This window comes from Grus americana, chromosome 1, assembly GCF_028858705.1.
Source record: "Grus americana isolate bGruAme1 chromosome 1, bGruAme1.mat, whole genome shotgun sequence".
Taxonomy (NCBI): domain Eukaryota; kingdom Metazoa; phylum Chordata; class Aves; order Gruiformes; family Gruidae; genus Grus; species Grus americana.
This window is the reverse complement of record NC_072852.1, coordinates 194,485,947-194,513,920: the sequence shown is the minus strand read 5'-3', so window position 1 is coordinate 194,513,920 and position 27,974 is coordinate 194,485,947. Positions and strand designations below refer to the sequence as shown.

At 42.4% G+C, this 27,974-nt stretch overlaps 1 protein-coding gene across 12 annotated transcripts in view; it reads right to left on the bottom strand.

The window, feature by feature from the left end:
- STARD13 (StAR related lipid transfer domain containing 13) overlaps positions 1-27,974 on the bottom strand; it is a 304,337-nt gene that overhangs the window by 26,931 nt on the left and 249,432 nt on the right. For 8 of the 12 annotated variants that reach the window (XM_054825547.1, XM_054825554.1, XM_054825575.1 and 5 more), the window contains 3 exons: positions 13,612-13,683; positions 11,551-11,632; positions 3,101-3,164 (listed from right to left, as the gene is read on the bottom strand). In XM_054825547.1, coding sequence (XP_054681522.1) covers positions 3,101-3,164; positions 11,551-11,632; positions 13,612-13,683 — 218 coding nt within the window. Of the gene's footprint in view, positions 1-3,100; positions 3,165-11,550; positions 11,633-13,611; positions 13,684-25,258; positions 25,475-27,511; positions 27,615-27,974 lie in introns of those variants that run through there. The other 4 variants (XM_054825610.1, XM_054825602.1, XM_054825645.1 and 1 more) reach the window with 4 other exon arrangements.

The window sequence follows — 27,974 nt, the reverse complement described above, 5'->3', positions numbered from 1 at the left end:
GGCTGACACAAATCCCTGTAGCTGCACTGACATTACTGTAGGAACTGACAGGATTTAGCCTGTATTTTCTACAAGCTGGAATCGATTAAACTAGCCAAAGTGGTAGAGACATTGTGACAAACACCAAGAGGAGAGCAGAGAGTAGGAGACAGAAATAAACATAAATTCAGTGGTGTATATATTTTAAATCATTTTCAGAGGAAAATAAGTTTTGAGAGATTTTTTTTGAGAAAGTAGAGATGAACAGAAATGGATATTGGTAGCAAACAAGTTTTGCCTCTAACCACAACAAAGATAGGATTACATTCTGCCCAAGAACCACTCAGAGAATACAAAGGGGTTTTGGTGTCGAAATTTGCAGCTCAATTAAAAAAAAGGTTTAGTTTGGTTTTTTTTTATTTTAATTGGTATTGAAACATGGTTATGTTTCATCAGAAGCAAAATCAGACAAATGAAATATCTGGATACTGAAATGCTGCCATGGTGACCTACTCCAAATTCGGCTGCACCGAGTCCTGTGACATAATGTGCTTTTCTTTTCATGGATTCAGTAGAAATTCTGGAAGCCACGAACACCCTGAATGACCCACTGTTCTTAGATATCAGAGTGCTCTGACAAACGAGACTGTCCTAAAAAAATGCAGAGAGCACTTTGCCAACCGACATGTCACCAGCTATGGGGACAGTGGATCAAGAGTAGGTCTGAAAGCAACAATTCGTCTTACACAGGCGGAGCAGACATCTTGGAGCAGTGACTGTATACTTCTACTGACCTAGGGTGAAATCAAGTGCACGGCTTTGGACCATATTCAAAAGTCCATTTTATACCATTATGTTTGGGAAGATGAGAAGGGGCAAGTTTCTTGAGGAGTGACTGATAACATTTGCCAAAGAGAAAGAGGTTTTGATTCACAGATTTGTCACAGTTGATTTAAAATAGTACAGCTTTCTAAGGGAGGGTATACTTGCCTGAGATACAGAAGGATGCTAACAAAAGGCAAAAAGCAGGTTTATTTGCGGTGGAATTCTGCCACATTTTTCCAGCTGGGGGCAGGAATTCTCATAAATCGACAGCTGCAGAAGGCAGTTAATCCGAAGGCTAATCTCTGTCTGTCCAAATTGCTTATGGACATATTTGCAACACACACACGAGGATTTCTGCATGCATCTCGATGAAGCCAAGGGGAAGAGAGCAGCCCACAGCTTGAATGGTTCGGGTGGGAGAGCAGGCGGTGGGGAACGCTCACACCGTGCTGACTTTCAAAGTAACCTTGCCTGGCAGCTCGCTTGGCCGTATTCTGATGAATCACTCAAGCAGCTGTGCTAGTCCTGTGCAAACCTGTTATGCTGAATCTCCAAAGCAAGCTGATTTTGCATTTCATTGTTCAGATCACCATAGAGACTATTGGGAAAGGCAGTATCTACAGCAAAAAAGTTTACTTTTCAGTGTTCAATTCCAGACCCAATTTCCAGCTTTTACATTTGCATTTACATTTCCTCCTGTCATCAGTCTCTTCTCTCACTTCTCTCCCCCACATTTTCTTCTACTTTCACTTGCTTTCTATCTGTCATCCCAAATCTGCTTTATCTCCCCTTTCTCTAAATTTTTCTGTGCTCTGCTTCTCCCTGGCCTTGTGCAGGTATGGACCCAACTAGCTTCTAGCCCCCTGAAAGAGTACCAAGTCAGGCAGTCTCACTTCCATAGCAAATTAATGGCCATCTGCAAGGAGAACAGCTGAGGGCTTCAATCCCTTCAGAACAGGGAGGAGTGGCAGTAAAAACTAATAAAAATAAAGATAACAAGAAAACCCTCCTTTTTTTTAACCCAACATAATCAGACACTTAAAGAAGCAAGCAAGGAAGCATACAAATCTCACACCAAACCCAAAATACTTGTTGAAGAGAAAAAGGACAGGAACTAAAAATTTCAGGAGGACAATCAGCGTTCACCTATATGTTGCTTTTTGTAATTCTGGTTCTTGTGCAGCTCCAGTATCTCTGCGTGAACACAAGTACACGAGCACATGGATGCAAACTAGACACCACTCCAAGCACGTCAACGACACAATCGAGTTTGGTTTTGCTAAAGGACCTGGATTTTACTGTTCCTTTTCTCAGGTGTGATGTGGGTTTTTGATGTGGAAAGTGTTGGCATTTATCAAAGACAAGAAAAATCCATCAGGTCTCAAGCAGTGAAGAGAAGATGTCCCTGTGGCTCCAGTGAATGGGCAAAACGCAGGCTAAAGAGGCTACGTACACAGCAGAACAAATGGGCACGTGCAGAAGGCAGAAGATCTGGACATTAAAACCCTTCTTTGTTCAAGTTCCCTCAAACAGTGAATAGAGTATGAATAGACTGAATCTGCAAAGACACCAAAGATGCAACTCTCGGAGGCAGTTTTTAAAAAGCATTAGGCAAACATTCTAAGGGAGAAAAAACAGACACCAAAATTTCTCAGCGTCAACAACTACCATTGTACACTACTGAAGAGCTTGGGGGAATTTGTGACCAGCAAACCAAATGTTCAGCAGTTAACACCGGCCATGTTACAAAACTCTCAAAATCAATAGGCAGTTTCTGCAGTGCTCAATGAAACCCTTTAAGCTCAAATAATTCCCATGTTACACAGGAGCTTGTAAGGATGACAGTTTATTTTCACATTCTTAACCGTGAATAAGTCAGTACGAGAAATAAAGAAAAGCTATTGTTTTCGTCTGAGCAGCTTCCATTTTTTCTGAGCAGGATTTTCCATTGTGTACTCACATGGCATTGGCAAACAATCCAGCGTAATGAAACCGCGCTGTCTTTTCACCCGCTAACTTGAATTGCACATTCGTGAAGTTTTAAGTACTGCATGTGCCCTTTTAACACACGTAGTATTGTTCCTGCTGTGTTAGTCACAGGTTTTTTTCTATTTTATTTATAATGTCTAGATTCAGCAATTCACGTTATCATGCGTCCAGATAATGATGACACACATGTTCAAAGTCAAATACACTTAACTTACTTTTAAGGGCATTACTGACTTAAAGGGTCAATCGGGGAGGTCTTATCGCAAAAGCCAGGGCAAAGCCAGCACATTTCATGAAGTTTCCTTACCTTTTTTCTTTGGAAGTTCACATCGAGTTTCATTGAGGCGCACTTGTTCAGTGTGTTCAGTCGTCTACAGGGCAAAGCAAATTCAAAAGATTAGCAGCCTCTGATTAAAGGGCATGACTTTTTGTAAGTTCAAAAGCTTCTCTCTTATCTGCTTGTAGGGTGCCAACTGCATACAACAGGCTTCAGAAATGATACCGGTCATATTATTCCAGGCTATAAGACCACTGCATTAAAAGTGAATCTTAGTTTCATGTTACTTGATAGCTAGGTTTTATACATTGCTTTTTAATTCATAGACATTTAACCAAAGGAAACATGTATAAACGAACACCTCTGATGGCTGGGGAAATGACAAGAGAAGAAGGAGGTAAGTTGCCTTCTGCAGGACTGTAACATAATTGGTCTAAAATGGGGATTTCAAGGCATTGGTGAAAGACAAAAGAAAAAGGTGCAGTTCCTCACTTTAGGCAGTTAGCATATGCTTTAAAAAGCTAACATAAAGAACTTTTAGCAGTTAGTTAAATGTTTCTCCACAGCCAATAGTTCCTTTCCCATACCTGTGGATTTTATAGACGGGTTAATACACCCAACATGTAACAAATCTAACATCTTTAAATAAATATTTGTAGTTATTTTTGACTATGTTCATAATGATGTTATCAGGAACTGTGTGAGGCTTCAGCTCCTTAAATCCCAGGCTATCCCATGACAATAGTGGGTTGAAATGACAATCTGATGAAGATGGAAATTGAATGTGTGTGTGTGTGCCCATGTGCAGAGACAGTCAGAGGACAGGAAAACGTGCTCTTTCAATAGAGAACCTACCATGCTAATCATAATCGATTAGGTTTCATTTATACTTAAAGGTCCTGATTCATTAAACCACCCACCTTCTAAAAGCAGAGGCTCAGAGTTAAATATGTTCATCTTTGAACATTTTCCAGATTTAGGGCTGAATTTCGAAATAGAGAGAGGCAGAGTGAGAGAGCCATGCATCCACAGCTCTCTTCTGGAAGAGGCTGCAAATCCCCAGAACTGTTCACATTCAAAATCTATGTGATAAGTTACAAGGACACATGAAAATAAGTATCACATCAATAATATAATCTCTCACATTGCATAAGAACATTATGGCATTAACATACTGTCTCCCTGCGACTTTACTAATATTAGAAATCCTTTCAAATTGCCACCACTAATAAAGAGCCAGCCCACCAAATGCAGACCTTCCTTAAAAAAAATTCCTTCACAAAATATCACCTGCTCATTTGCAGATAAAATACTCCTCCCTAACTCAATAAACCTGTTATGCTATATCAGAAAAGTCCTGTTCTCATGATATTAATGTGAGTATAATGCATGCACAAGCACACCCTGCATGCATGATAGTAATATTCTTGTAATAAATTTCAAGCTTTGTGGCTCCATAGCTATATTTTCAGCCTTCTGCCCACAAATCCTCCTCCTCAGGGACTTCATCTATTATTGCAAAGCTCATCTTTTGCCCATACATGGAATATTTCAACCCAAAGTTGCATTTTCTTGGGGCCCTGGGGCTGAATAATGTTCAGCAATTCTTTTGAGTGGAAAATGTTTACATTTGCATATGGATATTGATTCCAAATATACAGAGGCACAGACACATTTTCAAAGGATTCCAACCCAACTTTCTATCCGTGGAGACAATTTCCTGTGAGAGGTGAACCAGAGGCTCAGCTCGGAGACCCTGCACAGGGGCCAGTGCTCCTTGCATTCACTATGGTGCCCTTTGCCTTCTAAAAACTGAGGAGCAAGACAGATGTTTCAGGAGCAGAAAGACGAACTAGTGACAGCCCTTGACGTACCCTTCACCTGTTTGTACCCAGGTACCTCTGGATGTGTCCAGCTGACAGCAGAAAGTGCCATGGTATTTCTATTCAAAAGGGCTGCCTCTTCAGCACAGAAAGGGGCAGAAAGCACATGGTGAAACCAACAAGATCATCCAAAGTCATCGCTTTCCCACTAATGGCATTTGAGAGTGAGATTGTTTCAGCAGAGATTGAGAGGTCAGCTCTATAAAAGTGAATATCATTACTTAAATTGGAGGCTTGTTGTATTGGGTTTGTGTGGCAAGGTTTTGGTGGGGAGGGGCTACAAGGGTGGCTTCTGTGAGAAGCTGCTAGAAGATTCCCCCATGTCCGACAGAGCCAATGCCAGACGGCTCCAAGGCGGACCTGCTGCTGGCCAAGGCCAAACCCATCAGCGACGGTGGTAGTGCCTCTGGGATAGCATAGTTAAGAAGGTGGAAAAAACTTGAACAACACCAGGAGCAACTGCAGCCAGAGAGAGGAGTGAGAAGATGTGAGAGGAATAACTCTGCAGACACCAAGGTCAGTGCAGAAGGAGGGGGAGGAGGTACTCCAGGCGCCGGAGTAGAGATTCCCCTGCAGCCCCTGGAGAAGACCATGGTGAAGCAGGCTGTCCACCTGCAGCCCATGGAGGAAGGATGAGGGGGTGTAAAGATCCCACCTGCAGCCCGTGGAGGACCCCGCACCAGAGCAGGTGGAGGCACCCGAAGGAGGCTGTGACCCCATGGGAAGCCCAGGCTGGAGCAGGCTCCTGGCAGGACTTGTGACCCCGTGGGGGACCCACACTGGAGCAGTCTGTTCCTGAAGGACTGCACCCTGTGGAAGGGACCTGCGCTGGAGAAGTTGGTGAAGAACTGCAGCCCGTGGGAAGGACTCACGTTGGAGAAGTTGGTGGAGGACTGTCTGCCGTGGGAGGGACCCCATGCTGGAGCAGGGGCAGAGTGTGAGGAGTCCTCCCCCTGAGGAGGAAGGAGGGGCAGAGACAACGTGTGATGAACTGACCACAACCCCCATTCCCTGTCCCCCTACACCACTGGCAGGGGCAGGTAGAGAAACCGGGAGTGAAGTTAAGCCCAGGAAGAAGAGGGGTGGTGAGAGAAAGGTGTTTTCAGATTTGTTTTTATTTCTGATTACTCAACTCTTATTTGTCTAGTAATAAATTAAATTAATTTTCCCAAGTTGAGCCTGTTTTGTCCCTGACGGTAATTGGTGAGTGATCTCTCCCTGCCCTTATCTCGACCCACGAGCCTTTCGTTATATTTTCTCTCCCCTGCCCAGCCGAGGAGGGCAGTGACACAGCGGCTTTGAGGGGCACCTGGCCTCCAGCCAGGGTCAGCCCACCACACTTGGGAAGCCACACCATTGTCCTGGATGCTTTCTAACCTAGCTTTGCTGTGAAGAACTTGTTTCATCAGAAACAAAACTACTTTTTACTGGGTGCCAGGGGCTCAACCTCAGGTTTTAAATTTACCCATGTACAAAACACCGTCATGCTTTCTGGGGCTCTTCCAGTGTTGTGGAAAGATTTGCCAGTAAAATTAGAGTACTAATGATCATATTTGTGAGCTTGCCTGGTACTAACAACTCAAATCAAAGCCAGTCTGTTTCAACTTCTTCTGCCTTTTTGATGTGCCAGCGGTGGCAGAAAGCTTTTCTCATCTGCTTAACGTCGTTAGAGACTGACAGCCAAGTCCTCAACAAATCTTTCAAAAAACAAAAATAGAAGACTTGGGCTACAAAAGGCTGTCACCAATGTCCCAGTCAAAGTGAGAGAAGCACTACACTTTCACGTCACTGCTTAAAAACATGGGAAAAGACTGCCTGTTTGTAATGTTAACAAAATGCAAAATCTGGACTTGAGAAAAGGCAGGCAAAACCACATTAAATAAGCACAAGAGACGTGCCTATATAAAAACCAAATAATCTCGGATGCATATGAATGCTTGTCTGGAAAGCTCTGCAGTGTTCAGGGGAAGCCTGCAAAATATTTACTACAGCAAGTTGATTTTATTTCTTCTCCAGGCCATCACAGGTGAACACTACCTCTATTGTTTAACATTTATCTCTGGTGAAACATCGCATCTGTATTAAAAATGTCCCTTGATACAATACTCAAAGACCAGTAGAGTGATTCACGTGCCCAAATAGAGATGTCTGGTGCTTTTTTAGATCCTCTAGAGATCAAGCCTGGTCTTCAGCTGCTGCACGTGCTCTTGGTCCAGCCAGCCCATGGAGAAGTCTGAGATATCTTAGGAGATCTAAGATGGCAATAGACACAGGTATTTAGGGCTCTGAATCCCAATCCCAGTGCTGTAATTATTAACCCTTATGATGGAAGTTCTGCAGAAGCAGGAAATCTCTGACTTTCGCATCCTGTACAGCATTAAGCAGTGTTTACAAATAAATACAAGCTTGTAGCAATGCAGGATCCGATTAGCTGGAAAACTTTGTGAAGGACCTGTTGTCCTGCTTGAAGAGCCATCCGGATAATAGGAATACAACTTTGAAGTGACTTGGGGCTCCACGCATTCCCCTGGACCTGTTCCTCAGCTGTTTCCAAGCAGCTGGTGGGGAATGCAGCCAGGGGCACCGGCTGGGCATGCAGGAGGAGGTATGATGGGGAGGGCTAGCATGGACAGCATGGTGTCTCCTACCTCGACAGATCTGCAAATGTTCACTCTTATGTATTGTGAGCAGGCAAACACATTTTACAGTTCTGTAAATTTCTCCCCAAGGGAAACACTACACTATTTCTTTGGTTTATCATTACTCCTAGCCAAGTTTTGGTGCTGCGTGCACATGCCGCCATGCTGGCTGCTTCTGGTGCTGTAGAATTTGGGAAGAGGACATCCAGCTCCTTATACTGGGATCTGCTGAGGTCTGAACACTGAATAAGGGTCTTCGCAGTACCGGCAGAGCTGGTGTGTGAAGCTCACACTGGCACGTTCCCTCCTCCATCAGTTTTGTGCGTGAAGAGAATATACCATTTCCCAGTCCTATCACTTTGTATCATGGCTGCAACTGAGCGAGGTACCTTATAGGCTACACGCTCACGCGAGGTGAGTCAACTCTCTTCAAGATCAACAGGAGCCATTCCACTGACTTCAAAGCAGGGCTTTCTGTACTGCATGTGGAGAATCGGGCTTATCTCCTAACAGCACCTAGAGCAATATAACTCAGCAGACGGTACTGACTATACAATCACCACTTCAAAACTCTAATGGCAGGATGTCCCGTATATAGTGACCTTTGGATTATTTACAAGCTATCTAAGAGACACTAGCTATGGAAAAAAAAGGCTGCTGGCTGCTTGGCACAGTTCAAAGTTTAGGGGTCTATATATCAAGCCATTACATACTTGTTCTTTATCTTCTTAGTCACTGTATTTACGTGAATACAAAAAGTACAACATGGCTTGGCTTTTCCTTCTCACCCTCTTATCACAGGAGCCACAAAAGTTCCCAGAGCAGAGCTGGTTGCTGCTATTTTGGAAATGACACAGAGATCCAGCTATAAAATTTTCATGCCCAATTATTATTTTGGCAGGCTGACAGCATTCGCCTACAGATTGCATGGCAATTTTCTATTGTTCCTTACTCAATAAAATCTGAGTGGAGTCTCTTGATAGATACGCCTCTAACCCAAAGGCCTCAAATTTGGTCTTTACTCTGCCAAATTTTCAAATGATATTGTAAACAGCAGGAGTGTTAGAATATCTCAGAAAGGTCACTGAAATCTTTTACAACAGGGAGTCTTAAGCCTTCTGACTAAAATACTAACAGCTGCCTTAAAAAAAAAGAAAAGGTTCCTCTGCATTTGTACCTCATGTTGTCTTGTATACTGCAATGCCATAAGAAAACTGATTATAAAATGAGGCTGAAAGTCTGATTTCAATCCACAAGGGCAGAGAAATTCAGTGTTTATGCTAGAACCATTACCATCCAGAGCTAAAACTCTGCTCAAACTGATTATCCACTCTGGCATTCCAGCTTTCAAATTATCCTCCAAATAAAAACAAGAAACCCATTTTGTTCAGTACTATGGGCTGAATGCACTATTAGTCAGTGTGAAGGCTTGGTCATGCATAGCTTTGAGGGCAGTTTTGGGTGTTTGAAGAATGGAAGTTTGGCTCCCAACCCAGGAATTGGTGCATACAGAAATAATAAAAAAACCTTTTTTTAACTTGCTATTTCATCAAAGTGCATCATAGCCTGCAGCTCTTGTATAATATACTGACATGCACCTTGTAATAATGCCACCACAGAGCAAAGCAAGTGTAGAAAACTGGCCATACTGGTTAGCTGAGCCGTGAGGACTTCCAGTACACTGGAAGACTTGGGAGATGTTGGTTTGATAGCTAATACAGTAACAAAGCTGGTAGTGGGGGCAGCGGCTGACACTGGTTACTGGTTTTGATGAACCCAAATCTTGACATTTGGCACAACCACCTTTTACAGGCTGCTCTCAGCTAAAGGTTGGGAGCTGCTGAGTTACAGCAAATTAAATGTCTACAATCTGAAAACATGACTCTTCCACCTATATAACCTCTACATAATGCTTCTATTTCTACCTGACTATTATATGAGATGTTAGTCCTTTTTTAGATCTAAACTGTTTAAAAACTCAACAAAAATTTAAGTCAACAGGTGTTGTCTTCTGAATAAAATCATTACAGAAAAAGTTACTAGACAGTCATAAACCCTTTGTCTTTGAATAAAATAATTTGTAAAGATCCGTGTCTATGCTTATGTACTACAGGTCTCAGCGTATCACTTGATTTAGGCTAATATAAAGCATTTTGTGACATGAGTGCATCTCTCCAACTGCTAGTTTATATTCCAAAACATCATACTTCAGTAAAAGAGGAAAAAACCCTAGTCTTTAGCTGTTCAGCTCACAAAGAAATCCTCACAAATATATAAACCTAGTGTAATTGTTGTAGGTGTATCTGTGAGTCTACAGAGAGGCTGGATGAGCAAGAGGTGAGCTGTTCCCCTTTAGCTGTGTAGGTGTTGGATGCCTGGTGACCATGATTGGAGTACTACCATTGCCAGTTACTTCAGAGAAGAAAGACTGAGGAGAGTCACAGAGCTACGCAATGACTGCGCCTCACCATTTGCTCTCACAAGAAAGACACAGGGACAGACATCATACTTGCACTTTTGGATAGTCCTTCAACTTTGTGGGAATGGGCAGAGGGGAAGAGAGCTCTACCTCCTACCACTTCTTAGTTCCCAAACTACAGCAAAGTATGTCTTCCACCATGCTGGACTGAAGCAGGGAGATGCATGTATGCATGGAAAGAAGGTTTCTCTAGGCATGGGCATAGCGATCCCTCCCACCAAGGTGTACTGAACAGCAATAGATCAAGTCTGCAGTTACTCTGCTCCCTGGCATCCTTGAGAGCAATCACGGAAGGATCCAGGTCCTTCCTACCGATTTATCTTCAGACATAAAGGCTACTACACAGAGAGAGAGAATATTCTGTTCCCTGTATCTGTAATAGACAAAACAAGAAGCAATAGTTCTCGCTTGAAGCAAGGGAGTTTTGGGAAAGCATTCTGAGAGCTACACCCAGGAATTACCTGAATCCTCCAGGAAGGAGGGTCTCTCCTGGGATGGAGAGATGGACTAGATGAAATCTCTTCCATCCCTATTTTCTATGGTTCTCAGAAACCCTCCCTGCAGTCCTCCATTGCAGACTCATTAATCCCTGCAATGCACAGTACGATGTGCAGTGGAACAGCATATAGTCTCTGATGACTTTAGCCACAGTTGCAGAAAGGGAAATAGAGTTTTGTCCAATTATCTTGATGTTGGTGTTATGAAAGTTTCCATAACATGTAATAAAGACTGCTTGGTTAGGGGCCAGATGCTGCTTTGTCCTTGCTGAAGAGGAGCAGAGCAGAACCCAGCTTGAGCTGAGCACAGGAGAAAGAAGAGGGGAACAATGCCTCTGCAATGTGGTTTTGCAAAACTACCACAGAATTGCTGCTTCTTGAGTCCTGGGGGACAGTACTTGAGCAATGTGATATGGTATGTTCATCACAGGCAGAGTACAAAAAGCTAGATAAACAGCAAACAGAAGCCTTCTGGGAGGGGCAAACCAGTGATTAGTTGTAGCAGCCGTAGTACTGTGGGGTTCTGGTCCCACTTCTGTTACTGGTGCCAAAAGGAGAGTACTAAGGGAATCACAGCAGCATAAAAACCACATCTGCTGCCAGAGAAAGTACTTGCTGAATTCTGTGCAATGATATTTCATCTTTTCTGCTGTGCTTGGACATGAGAGTTATTCATGTGCAACTCAAATGGGACTCTCATTTATTCAGGGTTTGCTTGTACTACTGCTAGTTCTTTCTTAAAAGGCAGTTGTTTCAAATCCATTGGATTTGGGTCTTTGCAAATTGTGTGATGTTTTCTATGAGTGTAGTCCTACTCCAGGATTTTCCATAAGAGAAATGAATTCAGAATGGTATCATTATAGATATCGTTGCTTAATTCACATGGACAAGAAAACATCTCTTGCTTCTGCTGCTATGCTAACAATAACAAATCAGCTTATGTTTTTAAATTATCAGAAAAGAAACTTGAGGTGTTATTTACCTGCAAAGAGGTTCTACAAGGTCCTTGTCAAGAAAATCATGATCTTTCTTTACTGCAGCAATGTCAATGGGAAACTGGGAGTCTATAAAAGGAGACACAATATTAAGGTGACTGCTTGCTATTCAAATGAAAATACATTGTCTACATTTAAAATGCTTTGCATGTGCTTGCTCACTGAAATCTAGTATGACCAATTTCACTCAGCTCTGGTTTCCTTCCAACTGTCTCTGTGACCCTTTCGGTGACTTTTTTTTTTTTTTTTCTGTTAAAGGTATAATTCAACATCCCATGCACCAATGAGAAAGCAAGATTATTTCATCTTGGCTTTAATAATATACTCAGTTGTTAGCTGTTCTTTGTAGCACCTGGCACAAACGAATGAGATCAGGGAACTACCAACACACTTTCTTTATCCACATGAGCAACAAGGTTCTCCAATCCCATCACAGTGACTTAATGAGTTATTTGCTAGACAGACTTTTCCCATGAAACAGAAATGTTCTGCGCTTTTTGCTTTTAATACAGGTCCCAATAACAACGATTTCAGACAAAGGGTTACTCAAGTAACAGAGACCAAAAAAAATGAGCTGAATTATAACCCCAAATATTAGCTAAAAAGCCAGACTAGTGTGCTGGAAGCTGACTTTTGTAATGAAAAGTGACATGACTGCAACACATTAGTGGGCTCCGTAATGGTGGGAGGGGTTCCAGCGCTGTGGCTGCTCTCCAGATGCTCTGCCATGCTTAGGTACCGCAGCAGGACGCTGGGATACAGGAACTGCAGCCAGCATTTTCAGACACTAGTGCTTAACGCTGACATAATAGATGCCTGTAAAAAGGACCTTGTTTTCAGAGACACAGACTGTCTAGAGTGCATACCGACGGCGTGGGAACTGTGGGAGCCCAGCACAGGTTGCTCTTCGGAGGGAAACATCCCTTTGAGTTCAGCAGGCTGTTCTTTCCCTGGGGGAGTGGGGATCCGACATTGACTACAAGGCAGACACAAAGTACTCCTGGCACCCAGGGACTGTGGTAGACACGCATCTATGTCAGCTTCGGTCTGGCAAGCTTATTAGTCTTAGCTCCTTGCTGGGTTTAACAGAGCCCACCTGGCTCCTGAGGAGTCACCTGAGCATCTCGGCATGGTGCCCCCAGTACCTGGGCACTGGGTGGCCTATCAGGACCCAGCAACCTGAGCCTTGAGGGACCTCAGATGGCCATCAGAAGCCACAGAGGCGTCCTCATCCATCCCACGTGTGGGGATGGATGGCGTCTGAGCCAGCTCTCAGGAGAGCTGACTCTGACCCGAGAGGTTTCTTGGCCATCGCTCCATGCGTGGAGCCGTGCTGCCTCCAGACCCAAGCTGACCCTGGAAGGCGTCCAGCGGCGTTTGGCAGAGCTGAGCTTCTGCTAATAAGCCCGAGCGGGCCTGACCTGGCTCTGTGTCTCTGGCAGAGACAATATGCAGTTTGGGAAAAACGAGGATCAGCTGCAGTTTCCTTCTCAGCATTGAGCTGGGAGAGCAGGGAAAACCCAGCCTCAGTCCCCCAACCGCTGGCCCTGTCCTCTGGGACGCTGCTTCCCTGGGCACGAACTTTACACTAGGAAGGGGACATGGCCATTTGCTTTAACACCAAAATGTCGGCTTTTCTTGCTTTACAAATGTAAAACACAGCTCAGATTATTCACTTTTAGTAACTTTGCAGAGTTTTTCAATCTTATTTTCAAGTAAGATCAACAATTTTGGTAACTTTCAGTGTTTTCAATCTTATTTTAGACACAGTTCAGCAAGTTTAAAAAAAAAAAGAGACCTATGTATTTGGATTTTTTGTACTTCCTTTTGTTAACCTTTGAGGTTTACACAAACTATGTCCCTATGCCTGTGAGGGCAAGAATCTTACTTTTCTTTAGGTACTGGTATGACTCCAGCAGCTAAGGCTTTGTGAAGCAGCCAGCCATGGCCGTAACTCAGTCAAATGGAGAGCTGGCCAACTGCAAGCTCTCCTGGCAAGGGCCCAGTGCACTTTCAGAACTGCACAAAGAGGAGAAAAACCTACTTACCCTCATAGAACTGAGCATATTGGGGAAATCCAGCTGCACGTAGCCAGTCACACGCTTCCTTTGCTTCGATTTCTGAGAAGAAAGAGAAAAGAGAAAAGTTCTCTGTTATTTTGTATTACGAGTTCTTTTAATTACGAGGAAATAGCAGAGACTTGGTGGTGGCTGTTTGTTGCTTAAAAGTACTGTCATCACTTTGAAGTATTTTTTTATAGTATCAGAAAATAAAATAGAGTCCCTTAAAGAAATCCACCTGCCCCTGGGGTTTGCACAGCCGCTTGGTGACTGGGATGAAGTGTTAACCATCTCCACGCAGCAGGAGAAGTTGCTCAGCCAGTGTTATGGTCCTGCGTCCTATCGTCCCCCAAGGGCGAGTTACTGAGGAGAGATGAAGATGAAGCAGGGTGGAAATGGGATGACAGGGAGCATGCACTGTGTTTTCTCCTGCTCCGACACTTCTTGCAGAGAAAAATCCCACGTGAAAGCCACTGAAAGCTCTGCCAGGAAAACCCCAGCGCAGGTCTGATGTTACTGAAGGGACAATTGCACAGGCAGGACGCGCCTTCCTACCTTTAGCCATCTGAACTCCATTATGTAGACACAGGCAATAGAGAGACAGTTCTTTCCAAAGGGTATTTCATTTTACCTTAAAGCAGTGTCTAAAATAGGTGGGATAAATCAACTACTGACAATGCTTTTCTCTTGTGGCTGCTAACAGAGGGAGGATAAACAGCTACAGATACGTCTGTGCAGCTAAATAAAATAGATACAGGCAGTAGCTTCAAGCACAGGACCCCAGACCACTCTCTCTTTAATTTTAATCCTCTTCCAGGCCTGTTTCAGTTAGCTATCAAGATAAATCTTTTCTTGAGAAGCTAGTATGAAGCAGTGAGGAGAGGAATTGTGTCATCTTGTCCCTGCCTCTCCACTATTTACAAGTATGGACACAGCTGATGCTGGACTAGGTTCCCCCTTTCAACAGCTTTCACTGGGTAAGATGTATCCTACCTCTATGGAAGAGGTGGGGGAATCATCAGCTGGACAAGAGAACAGTCCTTTTGGAGGTGACGGTAGAGATAGATGAGCATGAGGGAATGGAAGAAAATCACATTCAAGAGGGGAACTACATAAGACCTACAGCTTTTTGCACAGAAGAGGCAGATCCACCCTGTGCAATTACTAAGGCAGCAATAAATAAATGCCAAGTACACAGAGGATAAATTTTGAAGTGTCTCCAGTGAAGCAGACTTTGTGCCCTCCAGCAGTACACACACGGTTATGCATCCGACCTCTGCAATGACCAAACCATGAGGGTACTTCAATTTTTATCTAGCTGCGTGGGTTCATTTTATGGAGACCTGAAAGCAGTGTGCCAGGTCCGGCTCTGCCAGGCACCAGCAGTGCCTCCACGTGCAGCCGCTCCCGCAGCGACTGGAGGAACAACTGAAAATAGAGGCTCACCCAGATAAATGTGAGTTGCCGGGGAAGCCTGGGCAATACCTCCTTGCTGGCCAGATCTAGATCAGGATCTACCACTCGAACAGTTTTGGTTTACAAGATCAAAGTCAAAACACGTATCTGCACCTCTTACATTTGCAAAACGCGAAGGAATGAAGTGGGCAGGTGTTGAAAAAAGTAGACATTTTAGGGTGCTTATTATTCAACCTGAATGAATGAGTCAAGGGTTTTGGCACATTTGTGGTTGTAAAATCTAGGCAGCCGTAATACAAAACCCTAAATATAAAACAAGCAGTGGAACTGGAAAAAGAAAATCAGGCTCAGTTGCTCTTCTGCATGTCCTGCCTTGCATTAAAAAAAAAAAAAAATCCAGTTGTAAATCTGTTTTCTACTAAAATGCATTTTTATAGATAGGAGATACTGGCATGATTTTTTTCCCCATGTAATTCTGTTCAAATCACTCATTATATCCCTAACGACTTTACCCACTGAAGCTCACCATAAAACCTGCTTTGACTATACTCTGCAGTATGTGACCCACACACCTTTCTGATCCTCTAAATACTGAGTCGCGCCAGCAAATTTTGTTGCAGAAATCAAAGTTCAGAATACAAGGTCAACTTATCAAAAGCCTGATTTCCCAAAGACGATTAGACAGCCAGTAACAGCTCCGCAATGGCCGCAATCGTTAGCGGTGCTGAAAAGGATTTACCACCAGGTCTTCATTTGCTATGACATTAGTTCATGTCAAGGCCAAAAAAAGGAGTATGAAAGTACATTCAGTTCTTAACACCGCACAAAAGAATGAGCAGCTTACATAAAACGTGGCTCTCACTACTGCACATCTGTGTGCTGAAAGCACATCTCTATTATGTTCCAGTGAGACCGAATGTTTTTATTAAATGCTTGGAAAAAAGACAAGTCTTTATACTTTTTTCTTTTGCTTAATTCAATCTCATGAAACACAGATGATTCAATCCCATTTCAAACTGTATTTTACAACTCGGAACAGCTGTACGTACATTCTAGCTTCATCTGGCCTGGAAGCACAACTAACGAAGGCTGTGGGTGATGGAGAATGCTACCATTTAATGCTCTTATACGCTTATCATATTTCAATGCTTTTTGCAGTTGGCTGCTCAGAGGAGCTTGCTGAGGAATCTTCCCGCAGCCCAAGTGAGATCTAAAAAAATCTCAGGTTGCAATGGGTGAATAATTGCAGGGAATAACGAAGGAAGTAAATCTTACTCATTGGGTGCATTTTTTTTTTTTTTTGTATGAGGCTGTTTGTAATACACGTTTCTGATGGATTGAGTTCTGTGTTCGAATCTTTGACTATATCTTCCACGAAGGAATCTATTGGGAGTATTCTCATTTTCTGGATGATCACCTCAAACAAACAGATTCAGCCTTGAATAAGATTTGCTTACTGAGTCTCAGACATGTATCAGTGCCCAGTTCCCTCCCTTCTCTTTTTCCTTTTTGGTCTTATTCAGGGGACAGCAGAAGATGAGAAACGCAATGTGCTGCTGGCCCAGCCAGCAAATATAACTTTGCTCATATGAGTGTATTTCCACTGGCTAAAGGCACCTGCTCCGGCCATTCCCCTCTTGGCCGATCCTGCAGTTTACGTGAAAAGGCACAACCAAGGATTTACTCCTCAGCAGACTCCCAGGAGCACGTGAACCACAACCGACTCACAAGCAGCATCTCCCCCGGTGTGACCAAAGGGCTGCTCACCCCAGTGCCCCAACAGTGGGTTTGTGTTTACACAGTATCACCCTGCTCTGCTGACTGAACAAAAGTCAGGGATAATTTACCTACTGCTTTCCACTTGCTTGGGCAGCAGTTAATGACAATCATTAATTATTAAGGCTAGATGATAATTCAGTCAGAAATATTGGCAAGCATCAATATGTCTCACAGCACTTGAATTCTCAGGGGGCTTATTCAGTTTTTAGTTGAAGCTTGACAGGAAACAAATTTCTCTTTTCCATTTCACTTTTTTACCAGTAGCAAGTCATAATTGAGATCCACAGACCAAAAGCCCTCCAGCCACTTTTCTGGGGAGACTGGGGTGATGATCACCTCATGGCCTCACTTCCCCACATCCACCAGCTCTTCCCAGGAGGTATGTCCAAAGTCCTCTGGGCACAGATGTTGCTGCTGACCTTCCTCATATCTCACCCCAGAGGCCCCCCAGAAGTTGCCTGTTTCACCGAAACCTTTGAGTGCACATATACAAGCAGAGACTTAAAACCTTGTCAAACTCCTCTTGATCAGCAAAGCCATCTTTTATTTTTTTTCTCCCCCCCGCCCCCGGGATTGTTTCTTAAAAATGTTTATCAGAGACACTGATACAGCAGCCCAAAGCATATATTGCACAGTAGAGACTGAAATGCAAATCTCTGATCCATTTTTTTATTTGTTTAAGATGTAAGGAAAGAGACCTTCACCTGGGAAACCTGACAGTCAGAGCACAGCTGGGACACGGCTTTCAGTCCATGCTTAGTGTTAAGCAGGTTTGAGCTTGTCCCACAGACCATGTGGGTGCTCTGGCTGTCCTGGGGCTGGAATGGAGACAGTTGTTTGCAGTCTTTCTCTATCTCCCAACACTTTGATTCTTCACAAACTGCTTTGATGGTGCCCAACACCAGAGGAAGACTCTAGCAGCCAGCTGCCACCAAAGCGGACATCCTGCCCTGCCTGCCCCATGCCGGCTGGCATCTTCTCTTGCTTCCCTTCATGCTACATCAGCTCCTGGCTAACCCTTCAGAGATGTCCTCAACCCTCCAGCTGGCAGAAAACTAACCCCACCAGAACCGCTAATGGTCTGCTGTTGTATTAGCAAGCTCACCCAGATCCTCTAAGGGTTCTGTTTAGTCCACATTAGCTGCATTTTAATGAGCCCAGGAAAACCAAACCACCAGCACAGTCCTTTCTCACATGAAAGACACCTGTCTAAGAAGTTTGAAGAAAATTGCTCTGTCAAGAGAAAACCATGTAAGTAAATTAATTTTCTAGCTTGGGACCTTATCACTGTCCACGAATATTGGTGCTAAAACCTACATACTATGGTCCTTTCCCTTTTCCTGCCTAGACACCAGCATTTCATCTTGTTTCTGCCTTTCTGCCATTCTCCGTCTGTCTCTTCTATCTTCTGTTTTGGTGTTGGTCCTTTTTTTTTTTAAACTATATTTTCTATTTAAGATTCAGATATCCCTTTGCACAGTGAAAGAAATAGCATCTAGAATAAATAAGATACATAATTACCCCATCTATTGTGTTTATGTCAACTTTATGTGATAACCTTTATTATTCATCTGTCTGTAACAAATCACTGCTTATGCTCACTTTGTTGTTCCCTCTATATTGCTCACCACTTAAATCTAATTTACTAGATTTAAGATAAAATATCTGGGAGTGTTAGAGAAAATGATTAATCATTGGAAAGGAGTGTATTTTACTGTGCGGTCACATCAGTGAGCTCTAGTGGCCGTCACAAGCCAGTCTGTGATGTAGAAGAGGTCTCACTCCTGCAAGCGTTGTTTGGGAGTAGGGTAACAGTTTGGTTATAGCTCACAGGATTTGCAAGTGGTTAGTCTGGTGTTATGCTTTACATCATTAACTTTTAGTCCTTGTCTTACTCTTTCCTTTAAGAGAAGGAAAACTGTTGGGATGTTGTACTGCAGCTTCCAGAACAACATCTACCTGGCATTTTAGGGCCAGTTTGGAGGCTCAGCTCAGCCCTGGGTTTAATAGCATCTTTTACTCTCAGGAGCCACTGTGGACCTGGGTGAAAAGTGAACCAGAGTATACTCTTGGGGAGGAAACATTGATTATGTCTTAAACCTGATGCATGCTCAAGGCAGCTGTAGAAACTATGCAGGAGAGCTTCAGCCTTGCCTTGCTGGTCCTGATGCATCTCTTCTGCCCCATATGCCTGTCATGTCACCAACAAGCCATGCCACCACCCTGATGTCTTCCCAGAAGAGCACTCATGAGGACAGATGGGATCTGTAGGAAAGCTCAGTTCAGGCTGAAGTTGTATAAGAAGAGGTCCAGCGTGTTTCAGCTGCTTCCTGTAGCCCAGTCTGAGGTCCTTCAGTGGCCCTCATTATGTTCCTGCCCCTACATCTCACAGTCTTTAAGATATTTATCCATGTAACTCTTATTCTTATTTTAGAAATGGGAATTTAAAGCACTTCAAAAGTGCATAAGCAGGTTAGAGACAAGACTGGTGGGAATTAGGTGCGTGACTCCTTTAACTGCCCATAAAAATACAGCTATGTCATTCCTCAGTTACTAATACCCTTAGAAATCTGGTCTGGGCAGACCACATACCAAATTTCTGAAGATCTCAGATACCTAAACCCATCACGTCATTGTCACTCAGCTACTACGTATCACTAAAGGCTGATAGGTTTCCACTGAATTGCATTTGCAAAGCTACTTTGGAGCTAAGAAATTGGACTACAGTAGGTTAGAAGTGCTTAATTGTAAAGAACAGGAAAATACTTGTAAATATGAGAAAAGGCGACTTTCCAAGGTCACATAGGAAATTCACAGCAGAACAGAAGCTCACATCTATAGCTTACAAGGAGCAGGGTAATACTTTACTAGATCATGGTCTCGCTTCACTACTGCAAGCAGGTTGGTGTAGATCATGGAAAAATACACGGCTTCTCATATTCCCCAAGGAAAAAGTCCCATGCAATTTAATAGAGATAGATACAATTTTCTGTAACATTTTCACGTTGCATTGTACCCACCAGAATTCTTTAAAAAGGAAAATTCTGAAGTTTTATTTATAGGATGATATAAATTTTTGTGCAAAGGATATTGGTGTCTCTGAAATTATGTAGGCTTTTAGCATAATTTCCTGAGAACTCCATTTGAGGGAATACTTTTAGGTAGTTATCTCATGGTTTGCCTAATTCCATTCCATTCTATAGGACTTTTCCAGAAGAATTCCAATAATAACACAAATGTAATTGTAGCATGCACCTGTAAAATTACCATTTATAGTACAAATATAAAACATAAGCATACAATGAATTTATATTATTTTACTACACTATGGTGCATACTCCTCAATAAATCCTGATAATAAGGTTTTCAAAAGTGGAATTTCATTGGAATTATTTTATATCACGCCGTATAATTACTTTTAGAGGAAAGGTTATGTTTTGCAAGCAAGGAACAAATAAAGCTGTCAAAGTGTTATTTTAATAGACCTTAAGCTTTTGCAGAATATTGTAGTACCAGTAATAATACAATAAAATATGGACCTTTTAAACTACTGTGGCTGAATATAATTCAAATGTCAATAGAAAAAGATCCTTTCAAGCTCATGAGTAGTTTCTTTATGTAGAATTCTTTACACTTGATGAATAATAGTCAGATGATGTCCATTCATGCTCTGACTTCTTAGAAAGGTTGAAAGTGAGAAGCATGATTATTTATAGACATGAAAAAAAAATCTCATATGCTGAGAGGTGAAAGATTGGGACTGTTTGCCTTGGAGAGCAAATGAATAAGGAAGGGTTATGGTAAAAGGGTACAAAATCAGGGGCAATACAAAAATAGGAAATTGGGAACTTCTATTCACTTTACCTTGCAGCACAAGGACAGGGAGATTAGTGAAAAGGGAGGAATGAAAAAGAAGGGAGGCAATCTGAACTGATAAAGTATTATTTTTTTATATAGCAATCTATAAAATTCATTGCCAAAGGACACTGGGATCAGGAGATGAGTAGGCTCAATACTGAGCTGGAGTCTTAACTGACTACTCACTGCTACCACCACAGATTTGGAAAAGGATTCTCCAGAACGGAATAAATGAAACCAAACTAAAGACAATGTTATGAGATTATTTATATGGTTAGATGACCCCTTATATAGCTCTTCCTTCTGAGTTACTGACATTTCTATCGCTCAGACATAGTCTGGGACTATATAAACTGTTTCAACCACTATGACAATTGTTTTCTTCCCTACTGTAACCAAATTCTGCACAGCCCAGATGGGACACTTCTTGCAGCCTTTTATCTTAAGCAAGGCTGCATTTCCCAAGAAGAAAGAAGAAAGGTGTGTTATTCCGGCAAGGACTTAGGAACCTAACTCCCCTTTGGATGAAAAGGATTATGCTGAATTCCTTTCCTAAATTGATGGGATACTGGTAAAACTGGTAGGCCTGAGATCTATAGCAGGTTCACCAGGCAAGAAACTTTACAGGTCTGGGAACGCTGTGCCTGTATTAATATTTTTTACGTCTAGATCTCGTTAGAGCTAGGTATATAACACAATGGTTTCGCTCATGCTAATAAGAAGGCGGCAGCTATGCAAATAGCACCTCAGCAACGGGGAAAACACTAACAGTTGGCAGTGTAGGACAGACCTTTGCACAATGTGCTACACCCTACAAGCTCTTTAAGCTGAGAGATGACTTGCAGGGGCCATTGAAGCTGCCAGCACAACAAGCCAGCAGGGACACAAGGACACATAAAGACCTCAGGAGCAAGAAATAACCCGAGGGACTTCCAATTCAGAGTAATTAGTCGCCCTTCCAGGCAGCCATCCCTGTCCCTAAGAGTCTTTAGCATAAAATCAGTTCCCCAGGGAATTCTCCCATTATGTAGACTTCTAAGTAACTCCCTTCCGCTGAGGGACAGGGTGTTCAGCACAATCAGGTGCCTAAATGTGAGAATGCAATCAGATTTGGACACCAAGTAGTTGTCTTAATATTTGAAAGTCTCAGACATAACATTAATACCACAGCAAAGACATTTAATAGTGCCAACTGATGCTCACATACATGTTATATGGCTCAGCTATGTGAAAAAACCAAGAGGTTCAGGTCCTGCTTTGAGCATCCTCTCCAGGTATTTGGTTGCTGCTTATCATCATGATCATTTCTATTTACCGCTGGTTTCCCTTTCTCCTCATCTTTCTGTATCTTCCACTCCAAAGTCACTTAAAACTAACTCCCTGCCATTCATTTCTCTGACATTTTTGCTACCTGCTGTCCCACGTGTCCACTCAGTTAATACAACCTTACTCGATGCTAGTTTGTTGCCTTTTTTTCGCCATCTTCCTTTTAAATTCCTAAACCAGGATTTTGAATACCTCCTAACCCAAAAATATCTCTCCCTATCTTCAAGTATCGCTTCGAAATCACTTTTCTTCTTAGCTTACAATTGATTTGTACAATGCAGCACTTTGTGATGACACTAATAAAACAATAGCTTGCATCTCACATCTCATCTTGAGGCACTTTAAACGGTTATAAAAACTGATACGAAAGTTATATATAGGGATCACTTCATCCCAGGGTGAAATGCAGCTGCATTAGGATGAAATGTGGCAGCTGCATAAAAGAACGCTGCAGCAGTTTATGACAAGAAACAAGGAGAATACTTTATCCAGCTGAAACTACTAACGGGATTTATGAGACAGATAAAATTCAAATAATATATATATATAGGGAGCTGACAAGGACACCAGGCTCGCCTCCCTTTAGTCTTAGGAAAAATACTCTGGTATTGCTAATGGGCAGAAGTGATTAAGAGCTCGGTTCCCTTCACATCCTCCGCTTTCCCTATTAGAATTTATATTCCTTTTCTTGCCTTCTGACAGCCCCCATGAGTCTTGGCTCAGCGCAGACTCGGAGGACAGACTACCACCCACCCACTCCCCAGTACCACGCTGCCCTTCCCACCTATTTGGCCTGCCGTTCAAAAGCCGAGCACCGCTGACTTGAGAATTAACAGGGCTTTGACACATGAGCACTGTATGTCCACTGAAAAACGTGTTTGGATAAAGGTACGGAAAATGTGAGTCTTTAAGGGCTATAATATAAAATATATTGTATTTTTAATGTAGAAGGAACATTATCAACTAGGTAGAGAAGGGATAACAATCTCTTCCCTTGGGATCTATTCAAAAATTTCTGGTGACTCATAGAGTCACTATGGGACAAATTTTGAAAGCAGACTCTCATTTTATGAGTTTCTGCTTTTGGTTTCCAAGTTAAGAGATCTAGACAGCATCTAAACTTCTACATAGCATCGAGTGGCCTGAAGACCAAAATAGCTGCTGAGCTCCTATTTAGAAGGGAAATGCTGAGTCCGAATGATGTTTAGAAAACCTTCAAGTGTGTGCTCACTTGCCACCCGGATTTGCTATAAAGCCATTTTTACAATGTACCATTGATACTTCCATAACTAATAGATATTAATAACGAGTAGTCATTGAAAGACTGCACCTACATGTATACCATATCTTGTACTGGATCACTATTTTTGAAGAGTGAAAGAGCAAGTGAGTGGCCCACAGGCTGCAAAGCAGCTTTGCAGAAAAGGAGCTGGGGGTCTAGTGGACTCCAACTTGAACATGAGCCAGCAATGTGCCCTTCAGGCAAAGGAAGGTGGACAGCTTACTGGACTGCATTAGGAGGAGTGTCGCCAGGAGGTGAAGAAAGGTGATCCTTCCCTTCTTCTCAGCACTGGTGAGGCCACGTCTGGTGTGCTGAGTCCAGTTCTAGGTGCCCCAGTAAAAGGAAGATACAGATTTACTGGAGTGGATCCAGCAAAGGGCTATGAAGATGATTAAGGGACTGGACCATCTGACAGATGAGGAGAGGCTGAGAGAGCTGGAACTGTTCTGCCTGGAGAAGAGAAGTCTCAGGGGAATCTCATCTATGTACATAAATACCTGAAAGGAGGGTGCAAAGAGGGCAGAGCCAGGATCTTCTCAGTGGTGCCCAGTGACAGGCAACGAGCACACACTGAAACACAGGAGGCTCCATCTGAACCCAATGGTGAGGAGGAGAAATTGTCCATCATCATACTTCTCCAGGTGGAGAATTTCAGATGAAGACTTGCTGTAAGCTCCTCTATGCTCCTTTTCTTCTTGAGGAAGGCTAGCACCATGATTTTAGGACCCAGAGAGTCACAGGAAGGGTAAGCATAACACCAGGGAGAGGTGTAACTAATAGGAAGTATATATGTATCATTTCCAACTGTACCACTACCGGAAACTTGCTCTAACTTTATACTTGGAATTATAAGTGTTATTATCTTTGTACCTGGACTAACTCTTTGATTAGATTGCTAATACTTTAATTACAGGAGCAATAAATTCTTTGATCTGTACACAAGGCATGTTTCTTCAGTGCTCATAAATTGCACAAGGTGTTTTGTCTGGTAGTCTGCCCTTGAGATCTGGTTTGAATTTGGATGCAGCAGATGGACCCCGCTGGATGCAGCTTGCAGCTACCCTCCGTCCTTGCAAGGTTTTGAAAAATGTCATCTCTTGCAAGGCTAGAGGAGATTTGCAGACAGCTTGGATCCAAGCAGCACACAAGATGCACAAGGTCTCTGGAGTGGTCTGACATTCGGAGGACTCCCAAGAGGATGCAGCGCTGGTCTGAGCATTAGTTTCAGCTCTCATGGGTACTTGTAACTCCAATTCAAGATAGAGATTTAATGTCTCGGGAAGTCAGGGTTTTCAAGCTCAGTGTCCTAAACTGGAGGTCAAGTTTCAGACTTCAATGCCTTGCTTAGTTTTTCCACAATACGTGACGTGGTTTGCATGTGTGCGGTACTGAAGTTAATTGGTCAGACAGTAATTGGAGCTCGTCAGATGAAAGGCACTATGGAATGCAGGAGAATGCTTCATGTCATAATTTGAGTGAAAATATAAACAATACCCCAAAAGATAGATGTTGTCATTGTAAACTTTCTCTCTGAATTATGCAGATAAGTAGAACAAAATGTAATTCCTTATCAACATATTAATTATTCTTTGATTATACTCTTCATGTGCTGTAGATGTTCAAATTACATGGGGGCAATCAGATATACATCAGAGAATCTCTACCCATCCGAGGTGGTCTTCATGCTGTGAATTTATATTAAACACTGAACGTTAATATGAAGCTAACTCCCCTTGGAGATAATACTTTGATGTTTTAATAAAAAAGACTTCTCAGTTCTTGTTTATCATAAATTAAGATTAAAGCACTTTCTTTTGGAGTTCTGTGTGATATGAGTAATTTGTAGTTCAAGAAACATTGTAAGATACAGCACATACAGAAGGGCTCATATATCCAGGACAGAGGTCCAGATCTATGGCCTGTGCACAGTGTAACGCAAAGTGCCGAGCTCCCACCTGGTGTTATCAGTATTACCTGCCGTTATCAGCTGATTAACACTCCAAGCAGATCTGCCTTCAGATCCCACTGTTTGCTTACGAGCTCTTTCCATGAAAGCGCCTATTGAGAAAGATGTCCTGTGTATTTCTTCTGAAAAAACTAAACCCCAAACAGCAGAATGTCAGTTGTTCACACAGTTTGGAAGAAGTTGTCATCTACATAGCATCCAGTAACAGGAGGGCTGACATTATCCTGAAAGCACAGGCAAGAGCTGTACCGACACACCCAGATGACTTTTTCTGATTCACAACCATATCGTAATTATTACCACTGAAGTATATCAACATTGTTAACATTTCATCATGCCTCAAGACTGTAGCGAAACCTCATTTATAAAATGAAGATTAACATAATTTGTGGATATCTACTTTTCTTATTATTATTATTTTTGAGAGGATTAAACATCAAAGACCCATATCTGTTTAATGCTTTTTTCCAGCTGCTATTTACTACAAGAATATTACTAATGAGAGCTGCCAGGATATCTTCTTATGACTGTATGAAGAAATGAAAAATCAGTAAATTAATACTAAGCACAAATATTATTTTCTTTGTCTGGTCCATCTTCCTTTTTGCAGTTAGACTGATCCTATGTCAGTGCCAGACGTGATGTGATAAGTTGGCTCTGCCATGAGCAGGCGTTGGACCAGACGACCTCTGTTGTTCGATGGTTCTTCTGCTTTTTAAAATTATTTCAGTGATTGAAGAAATAGCACATGCTTATTTAAAGATGTTACTGTGAACTAAATTTTACCGTGTGCTTTGACTGTGCAGTGCTATAAAAACAGTGGAGTCACACTAGTGTGTGTTTCAGCATGATCTAGTCCAGAGCCACTAATTACATGGCTGTACACTGATCTTTATGGAGTCATGAGAAAAACAAAGACATCAAAGGAAACGATTACTTGCTTACTAAAAAAATAAAATCCTTCCTCATTCTGATTGCACGAAGGCACCCATTTTTACGAAAGTGTCTTCCAAACACTTTTATCCAACACAAGAACAGTACTAAATGTGGGAAAGTCAAATTAAAGGTTCCATTTTACAGTAGCAGTGAAGCTACTGTTCAGAAAGCTGTTCGGACAGTTTCCATCACCCATCACATGATGGAATTTTTGTTTAATTTTACTGAACAGATACAGATAACTTTCAATATCAAAGCGGTGAACTCAAAGACCAGAATTTTAAGGATATTTAAATTTCCTAACTGGTAGGGTGCAGATCTTTGAAGTATTTAACTCTCATTTGCCTTCCCAAGCACCTTTAACTCTGATTCACCTGATCATGCTTTCTACTACCGGGTGGATGCAGACCTGAGCGATTAGGATGGCAGCACACGGATATTCTACACGCTTTGGCACGTACACATCTCAATGCACTTCGAAAACACAAAGGGAAGATTACAGAGAGTTTTACCAATGAACTGAAATGTTTTGGATATCTCAACTAAAATACTTCCAGGATTTTTCTTCACACAAATCATCGCTTTCTTTTGTTCAGTCCCCTTTGCAATGAAAGCTGCAGTCCATATGGCTACAGAGCAACATACAGAACTGACACTAACGCAATTCCTACATGATAGCTGTACATAAACATTTATTCGTTCATACTGGAGGGAGGAAGGAACAGACAACTTGGCTATGTTGGTATAGTTATTATTTTTAGCATTTTGGCTGAAGTCTCTAGTTTCCTTTACATACATTTTTATATAGAAGGCTGTGGGGGTTTTATGTGCTCCTTCAAGTAGAGAATAGACTTTTAATGTAGTGAAAATGCAGGTTTTCCATTCTGCAGCTCACCTAGGTCTGTTTCCAGCTATTAAAACCATTGTACCAAATAACTGTTCCCTATAACACAAAATTCTGCTGTGGCAGAAATAACACTGGGGATCCATAGTACCGACACTTCTCATTTCCTTACCCTTGTTACACCAAGCCAGATTCATAGGAACCCTGTAATTACTCGACAATAATCATTGCCAGCAATAAAGCAGAATTAGCAAAGAACTAATTAGTGCACCACCCAGGACTAACAACGCTCTACACTTTTTTTTACTGTTATTTTTAGCTACAAGCAGGAAAGACGTAAATTGCTCTTTTATTAAATAGCATGAAAGAGCTTAGGTAAGTTAGATGTTTGCAGTTATCACTCCATAAAGCTGGAGTCTGCCCTTCAGCTATGTGGCATATATTACCCAGGAAGAAGACAACAGGAAGGCTGGAGACCTACCAGTACCTGCTCCCTGCCGGTACAGGAAACTGGGTCTGTGGGGTAGACAGCAGGAGAATCAAACCTACTATTTTCATGGCAGCGTCTCTAGCTGGATAACAGGAGGGAATACAGAAGGGTTGGCTCTGCAAATGTCAGTGAAATACAGTCCCTGGCACTTTTTTAACTTGCTGGCTGATTTTCAACTATTTCTTAATCGTCTAATAGTTGATGGGAAATCAGTTGGACAGTTTCGGTTGCCATCTCATGGATGGAGTCCCTTTGCTCTGATTGCTGGAGAGCACATTCCCACTCGTCTGAATCATTACTTGCCTGACTGTGGGCAGAGATGGTTTGGTCACTAGGCAGTGATACCAGCTAGATATTTGGAAAATAAATGACTAATCCTTGCTCAGCCAGACTTTTGGTGGGAAATGAGACACATCACTTAACACTTACACTTCAGTTAAAAAAGGGAAAAAAT